At 39.5% G+C, this 11,060-nt stretch overlaps 1 protein-coding gene and 1 pseudogene across 1 annotated transcript; one reads left to right on the top strand and one right to left on the bottom strand.

Annotated features, from left to right (window-relative positions):
* The window catches only part of LOC115733118, a 146,363-nt pseudogene that overhangs the window by 122,564 nt on the left and 12,739 nt on the right, over window positions 1-11,060 (bottom strand).
* On the top strand, window positions 2,043-6,325 carry LOC125316454 (TMV resistance protein N-like). Its single transcript, XM_048284787.1, has 6 exons — window positions 2,043-2,536; window positions 3,055-4,159; window positions 4,316-4,442; window positions 4,548-4,606; window positions 4,693-5,110; window positions 5,184-6,325. The coding sequence occupies exons 1-6, from the start codon at window positions 2,043-2,045 to the stop codon at window positions 6,323-6,325; spliced, it is 3,345 nt and encodes a 1,114-aa protein (XP_048140744.1).

Raw genomic sequence — 11,060 nt, forward strand, 5'->3', positions numbered from 1 at the left:
GATCTAAGACATATTTCCGCGGCAGCGTCCAATCTTACAAGCGTTATAAGGTGAGTTACAACCTTCTCCTTTCTTTTTTGCTATGTCCCTTTTTTCCTCCCCTTTTTCTCTCTCGATGGATGCGGCAACGATGGCCTAATTCTCCCCGTCTGCTTAGTCCCACCTCTATATCAACAATTTTTGTATAATTATCAACGTTTATTATTTCCGTGAAATTATCAACCTAAATTAAAGTGAAGAGGACATTTTTAGGGAGAATTGACGCTCTTGACACAAAGGTCTACCTCTGTATGTAGATAAGTCGAAAGGCTAATTCGCGATCTATGGATGAATGGGTGAGACGGAAATGGGTTTCACTTCTACTGCATGCCATTGTGGTCGCTCCGTCACGTATAATAGTTTAGTTAGTCATTTTCTCGATCCTTTTTGATATCGAGTGCTTTCTTAAATTGCCCAATATTGAGATAAGATTGGTGATATGTAGGACTTTGGGTTAATATGCATTAAATGAATCGATGACTGACTGACACAGGTCGTAAACATTAGGTGTTCTTGTAACAAAGTTTACTCACGGTGGTAAATAAATTGGAATATTTTGCTTAAGTTTATTTTGATGGTAACTTTGGCTCAAATGTTGGTATCAAACATATGACAAAATACAAAGAAAAGCAAACAATATTAGTCAATTTTAGGAGTTATATACATTAAAGTTCGATCTGACCCCATAAGAAACGTCTTGGCTTGCAGCTTATTTTCTGTAACCAAACCCATTTTCGTTCTTGTGGAAGATTTGCACTTTGATTTCTTATGTCTCCTTTTCTTTTTGGTTTCTTTAGCTGTTTATCATTAGGATAACGATAGGTGTCAAGAGGAAATAGGAATTTGTCCATTTTTCGGGATCTCATCGCCCGCAAAAAAAATGTGTTACGGGGTCAGATATCGAGCTTTGAATTTTCTTTATTTGTTAGGGAATGGATGGGGCGGATGCTAAACTATTCCATTATGGTGTGGTACTGCCTCCCATTTGTCTGAATATGTATATATGATATTGTACATGGCAAGAAGTTTGTATTTTGGAAGTTAATGCTGGGCATTAACATCACTGATCAAGTAGTGTTCGAATCGAAACCAGGTCTATATTGATTTTCTTTCAGTAGTCACGCTCTCATCGGACGCGGAGGTGTACGTGCTTTTAGAAGCCTATAAGGTTTTGAAGACAGCTCATGTCACTTGTAAGCATGCACGGGAGTTCACCAAGTTTTTAAAGCCGGATCAGTAACGGATTTCTTACTCTGCTCTGTGTGGCGATTCACATGGAGCAGAGTAAGAAATCGTCTCTCAATCCACAAATTCCAGAAGCTTCTCTACCACTGGTCGAAGCCGGAATCCACCATCTCCGATCACGAGCATTTGCCGGTCACTTGCCACCGGAGATGCAGATCCACAGAACCGAGAACCATCCACACAGAACACAAGTTGGAAGCTGGAACCATTCACCGGAGTTGCTGACTAATTTTCTGAGGCCGGTCCCGAGCAACCACCGTGACATCGCCAGTTGACCGTTTCGAAGTCGCGCCCCACTAATCACAGCTCCTCATGGAAAAAAAAAAAAAAAAGCGAGCATTTCAGATAATAACGAAAAGAAAAAGGAAGAAAAGAACAAAATTCACAGGACCGGTGAATTAAAGAATATTAATATTCCAGCTTTATCAAAAGAGGAGTCGGAAGGGAACACAATCAATTGTGACTTTATGATGAAATGACTCACTCTATGCCCAAGGGGGACCAATTTTTCATTCCTCAATTCACAGGACCGGTGAATTAAAGAATATCAATATTCCTTACGCAATTTCTTTGAAAGAACGTGTCGACGTTGACGTTGACGTTGACGTTGACGCTGACGCGGCCACATTCACCATTGAAAACATCGCTGAGTCTCAGTAATGGCCAAGGCCTGAAGGATCACATCCCATCTTTTGGCTCACCCAGACACCCCCACACAGAGGGAGAGAGAGATCCATTAAGCAGAACAAACTTATGCTATGGCGAGCTCAGATCCAAGTACGTCGTCGGGAAGTGAGTACCAAGTGTTCCTAAGCTTCAGAGGACCCGACACTCGCGTCGGTCTTACCGACTTCCTCTTCCACAGCTTAACCGATGCTGGAATATGCGTCTTTCGAGATGATGAAGAGCTCGATGTTGGTGAAAGGATCGATGGATCGCTCCAGCGAGCGATCGACAATTCCAGGATCTACATACCTATCTTCTCTCGGACCTATGCTTCGAGCCAATGGTGTCTCCGCGAGCTTGCGCAGATTGTGGCAAACACTTCCAAATCGGAAGGTAAAAAAGAAATCCTTCCTATTTTCGTCGACGTGGAGCCTGACGATGTTAAGCTAAAAACTCCATTATATCGCGATGCCATATTCAATTTGGAACGCGAGAAGAAGTTGAGCAATGGGCAAGTAGATGCATGGAGAGAGGCTCTCATGGAGGTTGATGCTATAAAAGGGTGGGAAGTGAAGAAGTACAAAGGGTAAGCTCGCTGCTTTTCAAATGCCTGTTTCTCCAATTTTTCTTTACGCTTTATCATAGATGTAAAAACTTCCAGTATGATTGACGTGGGACTTTTACCATTAGAGTTACTAAATGAATATAGCTATGCTACATTAGTCAAAATATGTGAAACTGCTTCACAATGTCACCGTACATGATGGGCGAATAATGATACAGTAGCTAGGTAGCTTAACTAATTTGATTGCGGGCAGTGGGAAGGAAAAAATGGGTTAATGAAATGCCATGCACATAGATTATTTAATATTGCAATAAGTTAAACACATCTCCACTTGAATACATCCATTTTTTGGCAAACGTCCTTAACCTAATTCCAAGATTGCTAATCTCGTGTTGGAATCAAGTAATATTTCGGGTAACGAAATCGCGCACACATTGCCAAGTGCTTTAAAAATATTTTCCCATTAGTTGTCCGAATATTTTGTAGCTTATCTAGTGCTTGAATAACAGCCTCACTTAAATGGTTTTTCATTATCGCAGCTACACCGATGTGATTAACTTAGTAGTTGAGGAGGTCGTGCAAAAGCTGAAGACAAAACATAGATTGGTTACTGGACATTTAGTTGGAATTGATGACCGAGTTGCCGTAAGAATCGAATTGTTAGACCTCGACTCTTACAGTGTGCGGCTCATTGGAATTCATGGCATGGGGGGTATCGGTAAAACGACTCTCGCCAAGATCGTCTTCAACCAACTCTCTTCTCATTATGGAAAGTGTTGTTGTTTCCTTGAAGATGTTGGAGTGAACTCATTAAGAACTGATGGCTTAGTTGAGTTGCAAAAAAAGTTATTATCCGAAATTGGTCATCCTGGAGTAGCAAGACGCATTGACGGAATTGATTATGGGGCAAAGAGAATTGGAGAAGTACTTAGCAATAAGAAAGCCCTCATTGTATTTGATGATGTTGCTAATAGTGATCAAGTGCTGAAATTAGTTGGAGGGAGTACTCTACATCCAGGATCTCGAATATTGATTACAACTAGAAATAAAGATGTTCTACGAATCAATGGACCAAACTATCGAATCTTGGAATATGAAATGGAGGTGATGAGTAGTGATCATGCGCTGGAGCTTTTCAGTAGGCATGCATTTAAAAGAGACTCCCCGTCAAACGGTTACAAGGATCTTTCGGGAAAAATGGTAGCCGCTGCTGGGAGACTTCCGTTGGCTGTTGAAGTAATTGGTTCGTTCCTCTTTGATAAAAGGCAACAAATATGGAAAGAGACGTTGGAGAAGTTAAGCAAAGCACCTCACGATGATGTTTTTGAAAAGTTGAAGATCGGTTATGATGCCTTAAGTTACCAGCAACAACAAATTTTCCTCGATATTGCATGCTTTTTCATTGGTGAGCATACGACATATACAATTTACATGTGGAAAGATTGTGATTTTTTCCCGGATGCTAGAGTTGATGTCCTTATTAGCATGTCATTGGTAAAGATTGTGGAAAATACATTTTGGATGCACGATCAACTCGGAGATCTTGGAAGAGAAATCGTTCATCGTGAAAATCCAATAAATCCTGAAGAGCGGAGTAGGATATGGACTGATGATGACGTCTTCAAAGCAATGAGAACAAAGGAGGTAATACACCTCAGGAGAAAACTAATAGTTTCTCTTACCAAAAAATCCTCTATGCTGCAGTAGGATAATGTTGTCTCTTTCTTCGTCTTCCTATTGTTACCATTTTCCTCTAAAACAAAATACTGGATATCCCTCATTTATTGCTCTCATTTGCAGATGAAGAAGAACGTCCAAGCATTGACTCTTGACTTACGCAAAAGTGATAATAAGACTATCACAAGTGAGGAGATAGGAAGGTTTCAACATCTACGGTACCTCGGATTGAGTGGGGGAACCTTTCGTGGTAACTTAGCAATGAGCCTTACCAATATGAGCTGGATTTTTTGGAGTAATCCTCCTCGTCGGTTGTTTTTCAAGCCAACCAATATGCGCTTAAATAATGTGGTAGTTCTTGAATTTTCACGCAATGCCTTCATAGATAATTCGAAACTACAGAGCTTAATCAAGGTGAGTAATTTGCTTCTTACTATTTTATTTTCTTTGAATGTGATATTTGACTGTTCATCCATTGAATATTGTATTTATTTTGACAGATGGCAAGAAAATTGAAAGTTCTTTCTCTTGAATATTGCCACAACATAAAGAGAACGCCGGACTTCTCTGGATGCCCGAATTTAGAGAGGCTTAATTTCGAAGGATGTTCCAAATTAAGGAAACTTGACGGCTCTATTGGGATGCTGAAGTCTTTGATTGACTTGAAGATTAGGTCTTGCCGTTCCCTCGGAAATTTGCCTGAAGAAATCGGGAACCTAGTGAATCTGAAGCACTTCTCTGTCCGGGGGTGTCCGGTGAAGAAACTACCGGATTTCATATGGAGGTTGAAATCATTATGTAAGTTGCACTTTGACAACTGCCATTCTAGAGTATGTTCGGCAAATTCATGGGAGATACCTAGTGCAATAATGCTTGAGAATCTAGAAGAACTTCGAATCTATAGTCACAGTTTGAAAGGTACTTCCTCCGGCAATCGGAAATTTGCTCTTTCTAAGAGTCCTACACTTGTCATGCACTTGCATCGTTGAAGTTCCAGAGACAATTAGTATGCTTCCTTGTCTGCAAACACTTGAGTTAATAGATTGTGATGAGATTCAAGAGCTGCCGATGCTTCCTCCAAGTTTAAACAATCTACGAGTGTCGTCTAAATCATTGCGAGTAGTCCCGGACCTCTTGAATCCGACTAATTTGGTTCCGTTGGACCTTGATGATGGCTCTCGTCGGAAACATGGAGGTAAAATTTGCAATGGTGATTTAGTGGGAATGGGGAAGTTATCCAAACTTAACAAGTTGAAATTGGAACTTCTCAATGTCCGTGCTCCGGCTGAGTTAGCTTCCCTTTCTCGCTTAAAGGAACTTTATTTGTCTAGTTTGGATCTGCGAACGCTCACGCAACTTCCATCGTCTCTGTTAAAGTTACAGCTGGATAAGTTCAATTCAACCATCTCACTCTCATCCAGATTAGAAAACTTGTCAAGTTTAGAGCTCACATCGTCTCAAGTGCAAGAAATTAACCTCAACGGCCTTCAACTTCAAAATTTAGAAGGGTTGATTTTGGGAGGCAGTGAACCCCTCGAGAGACTCGGGCTATCAAACTTGAGGAAGCTCAAAACCGTTAGGGTATCAGATTGCCCAAAGCTTGTTGAGATCCAATTTGTTGGGGCGTTTGAATCATTGGAGGTATTAAGTATCCAGGACTGCGAGTCCTTGGGAGGGTTAGGGTACGCGGGTGAAGAAGCAGAGTTTGCTGATGAGTTGACCATGGAGGAAGGGAGACTAATTCTTCCATCGAGGGTATTATGTAAGTTGAGAACATTCGAGCTTTCTCGTTGCCCAAAGATACTCCAAATTCAAGTACTCGGTACATCGGAATCGTGGAAAGAATTTCGGGTAACGGATTGTCGTCTCTTGCACAGTGTTCGGGGTTTATCAAACTTAAAGAGGCTTGAGGGGTTATACATCCGGGACTGCGATGGTCCGCAGGTAGTCGAGGGCCTTGATGAGTTAGAGGCTTTCAATGTCCTGTGCATTGGGAACAACCCATCGTTGGAAAGGTTGATTGATGTATCAAATACCAAATTGCCAAATGATTGCCATGTCATCATCTTACGCGGAGATAAGATACATTTCAAAGGCACCGTCCAATCTTACAAGCGTTATAAGGTGAGTTAGAACCTTCTCCTTTCTTTATTTCTATGTCCCTTTTTCTCTCTCGATGGATGCGGCAACGATGGCCTACTTCTCCCCCGTCTCGCTTCTTCCCACCTCTATATCATTAATAACATAAGAAAAATTTGATGCGTTAATAATATGATCTAGTATCGCTTGTCTATGTAGCTTAGATCCGCCTTATGCGTACATGTAGGCTTCCACTTCCTTCATCTAGCTACTTATTCTAACATGGTGAACTAGAAAGAGAGACTCGGGTATCTTATCGGACCAAAATGAAATGATCGGAAAGGCCATCGACTTATGAGGTAGATCATATACCTCAAATTGCGGAAATTAAAAAGCAAACAGCGGCGGAACTGCTGGTAAAAAATTAAAAGACTTGTAACTTCTTCTAGCCAAAAAAAAAAAAAAAAGAGAGAAGAGAAGACTTTATCGTCAAGTGACTTATTGTAAATCAACAATTTTTTTTCGGGGTCCATATGGGGCAAATAGTTTAGTTAATCATTTTCTTGATCCATTTTAATATCGAGTGCGTCCTTAAACTGCCCATTATTGAGATAAGATTGGAAATATGTAGGATTTTGAGTGAATATACATTAGAAGAATCGATGGATTACTACCACAGGTCGTAAACATTTTCCTACGAGAGGCGTTCCAGTAACAAAGTTTACTTACAGTGGTAAATAAATTGGAATATTTTGCTTAAGTTTATTTTGATGGTAACTTTGGCTCAAATGTTGGTATGAAACAAATGACATAATACAAAGAAAAAGAAAAAAATATTCGTCAGTTTTAGGAGATGTATGCATTAAAATTTGATCCGACTCCCTAAGAAACTTCTTGGCTTGCGGCTTATTTTCTGGAATCAAACTCATTTCTTGTTCTTGTGAAATATTTGCACTTTGATTTCGTATGTTTATTTTCCTTTTTGCTTGTTTATTTCTTTAGCTGTTTATCATCACAATAATGATAGGTGTCAAGAGGAAACATGAATTTGTCCATTTTTTGGGATCTCATTGCCTACAAAAAATTTGCACGTTGAATTTTCTTTATTTGTTATAGAATGGATGTAACTGGTGCTAAACTATTCTAATAGGAGTTGCATTGCCTACAAAAAATTTGCACGTTGAATCTTCTTTATTTGTTATAGAATGGATGTAACTGGTGCTAAACTATTCTAATAGGAGTTGCATTGCCTCCTGTTTGTCTGAATATGGCGATTATGATATTGCTTGTCTTATTGTACATGGCAAGAAGTATGTATCTTAGGTACTTAATGATGGGCATTAACATCATCGACCAAGTAGTATTCGAATCGAAACCGGATCGATTGCCGGTCGTGAATTGTCTGTATTTGGTAGCACGAGAAATTGAACTCGTGTTATACATAATCCGCATGCACGAATGTGTTCTGTAATCTTTAAGCACGCTCCGTAAAGTTTATACGGCTATCCAATATGACATTGCTTCGGTTTTTTTATGTGGATTCTTTTTCGTACTTCGACCGCAACTTCTTATACAATGTACCCTATCTTAGTATATCCTTTCTTGGAATCGAATATGTTTCTAATTTTAACAGGTTACTCCTTTCTCGAATTTTTCTCGACATCGCTTGTGATTTTTTTCAGGAGTCACGCTTTCATCGGACGTGTTCTGGAACAAGGCATGTCAAAACAAGCGAATGGAACAAAGATGATGTTACTAGTATTGAAAAGGAGTAAAAAAAAGAGAAAGAGAAACCCGTGGTCTAAGGAGTAAATGCCAGGTAAAAGTAAAAGGTTCCGTAAAAGCCGGACTAAGCAATAAAGTAACTTTTATTTTTCCCTCCGCCATGGGTATCTCATTTGAAATGATTTAAAATTGTGATATCCACTAGTTAATACGATAGATGATCACCGATATTAACTCGGGTGAGTTTCGAGCTTGCTTTGTTTCTCTCCTCGACTAGCCCCACACGACAACGGAATTTTTTCTAAATTGAGCAATACACAGAGAGATGTGACAAGGAAGATTCGAGGCCAAACGAAAGAAAAACCATATGAATTTCTCTAGGAAAACCTCGGTGTTCAATTGTCTTCATCTATATATTAGTCGCTACGTAATCATCATCATTGCTGTTCTAATATGCATCCACATCCACGACTTAAGCTCTGTGTTTCCTCTATTCATGAGAGGTGAAGGCATTTTCGAAATTGTGAAAGTTCGGAGAGGAAAAAGTTAGAAGGAAAAATATGTATTAGCATTTCGGAAATATTAAAGCCCACAGATGGTCTGGACCTGCCTTGGTCTAAGAAACTTTAGATGACTTTGAAATTATAATAGATTTTCCCAAAGATCTCAAAAAAAAAAAAAAAAAAAACTGGAACTTTCGTTGACCTGCCTCGCATGTCGCTTTCGTTGACCGCATGTCGGAAGCGCGGATATGTGTTGATCGCGTGTTGTAGAGTGTCCGACCGTGTCCCAACGTGTCCACATGTCGAACACCGACACATGTCCGACACGCGAAAAATGCCTTCTCCTGTCTGTCCGTGCAGCATGGTTAGAGACCCAAAGACCTTTAATAAAGTAGTTGCAAAATACAGCCAAAGCCAGGCATCAGTAAAGGACATCAAAAAAGTTCTTTACTTTTTTGCTTTACTTTTGTCGGTCATTTAGCATGAGATTTTTCTGATTGCCTTACGATCTTAGAGGAGCAATTATTGGGTGAGTGTTACACATGCCAAGCTGCATCAGGACGGCCATTTAGCCAGAGCTTTTTTTTTTTTTTTTACTGTTAATCGTCATATGAATAAGTTTGCTAAGCTAATGACTAGTGTGCACTTAAGCAAACGACCTAAAATAAGCTAAAAAAAAATATCGTTCCCATCAAAATATCGCTTATGACTGAAAAATAGCACAATTATTACCTTAAAGTTTCAATTTTCTCATAATAATTGTCTAATAATCCCGGTCATCGGAAGTGGGCGGGCACCTAAATCATATGATTGAGTAATAGCTTGAGAGGATTAAAAGGGAGAAAAAGGAAGAAAATGACCAACTTCTTCATTTTTTGGGAGAGTGGGAAGGGAATATAATCAATTCCGCTGGAGATCATATAATCTCACTACATGGATGAGGGCCTCTTTGAACGGGAGAAACGAAACTGCTCGTTCCGTGCAAAATTGGGACCAGTTTATTATCCCTCAGGACTTACATCCTTTCAATTTTTATGCAAAGGATGAATGAGTGATTGTACACATAGTCATTGTTTTTCGATTAAAAAAAAAACATGGTGACTCAAATATTGATTTTCCGTCCAACTCCCTAATTTTGGTTCGTGTTTTCCTTAATTTTATTACCTTTAATTCAATTGAAGTTCATACTAACGAAAGTACTAAAATCATATGGCGGTCCATCGATACCTGTTTCTTTTTCTTAATTTTATTACCTTTAATTCGATTGCAATTCATACTAACCAAAATACTAAAATCATGTGGTAGTCCAACTATACATAATATGAGTAATATAAATTACAATCCACCAAAAATAGAGGAGGTGAGGCCAGCGAGACTAGGATTTTTTTTTTCTTTTATAGTAGCTAAAAATCGGCTCCAAAATCGATGCAGTTCCGGGATGGGTCTTCACTTGGAACTAGGAATTGGCCCCATTCCAATTGGTTCCCAAAGTGGTTTGAATAGGAGTCTCACTTGGAACTGGGAATTGGCTCAATTCCAATCGGTTCCCGGACTGGTTTGAACGGGAATCGGTTCCCGAACGTAATTTTGGTGGTTCGATTTAGCTTTTGGGTAAATTCGATTCGGTTGCACACCCCTAAGGCACGTTGGGCTTTTAAGCGCCCCACCGATGGGAACGGAAATATGGACCTTCTCAAGAAGATTCAATGGGAGCATCTCGTGGTTTGGGTTAGGCTTTTCCAGACTTTTCCATTTGTCTAGATTTGAGTCCACTGGATGTTTTGATCGGCACTTCTTTATCGCATTTGTGTAGATTTGAGTCCACCGGCATCGGGTCTATAATGACTGTCAATCATACAGGCGAGCATGCGTAGGGATCAACAGCCACGATATGTCCAGATGCGTGCAAGACTTATCCATAGGCAAGTAAAGTCTTTAGTTGGCCAGGACCGATGCTAGCCATGTCCTAGATCGTCAATTGTGGAATTTAAGCCACTCCAATTTGTCTCGGTCGTCACCCGTAAATGTCGCAGGACTTTTCGATTTTGGTGAACCCCACTTAACTAAAAGGGAAAGAGGCTCGTGCGACTTTGCCTAGCATTTTCACAAGCACTTGTCTCCCACCAAAAGGACGAGGAACAGCACGCTGATGTCGGTCGACGCAAAGTAATAATTCTATAGTGTAAAGTAATTTTGGCACAAGGAATGATTGTATACTGTAACGGATTTCTCTTATTGGAACATCTAACTAAATCATTCGTGAAGAAAGGAAAAAAGATTGCTTCTTTAGGTTCCGTTTGTTTCACGAAAAATAAGCAATTTAAAAAATATTTTTCAAAAAAAATTATTTATTCATTTTTAAGCGACATAAGTAATTACTGGTTAGAAAATATTTTTCAAATTGTTCATTTTCTGTGAAATAAACGGAGCCTTAGTTTGGTAGAGGAGGGATGCTTCTTCACATTTCCATGCAATTAAGTTATTAGATTTCCGAAGTAATGTAAAATTGGAAAAAGAAAAAGAAAAAGAAAAGAGCGAGCATTTCAGATTATTTCAATATA

This window comes from Rhodamnia argentea, chromosome 9 (genome assembly GCF_020921035.1).
Source record: "Rhodamnia argentea isolate NSW1041297 chromosome 9, ASM2092103v1, whole genome shotgun sequence".
NCBI lineage: Eukaryota > Viridiplantae > Streptophyta > Magnoliopsida > Myrtales > Myrtaceae > Rhodamnia > Rhodamnia argentea.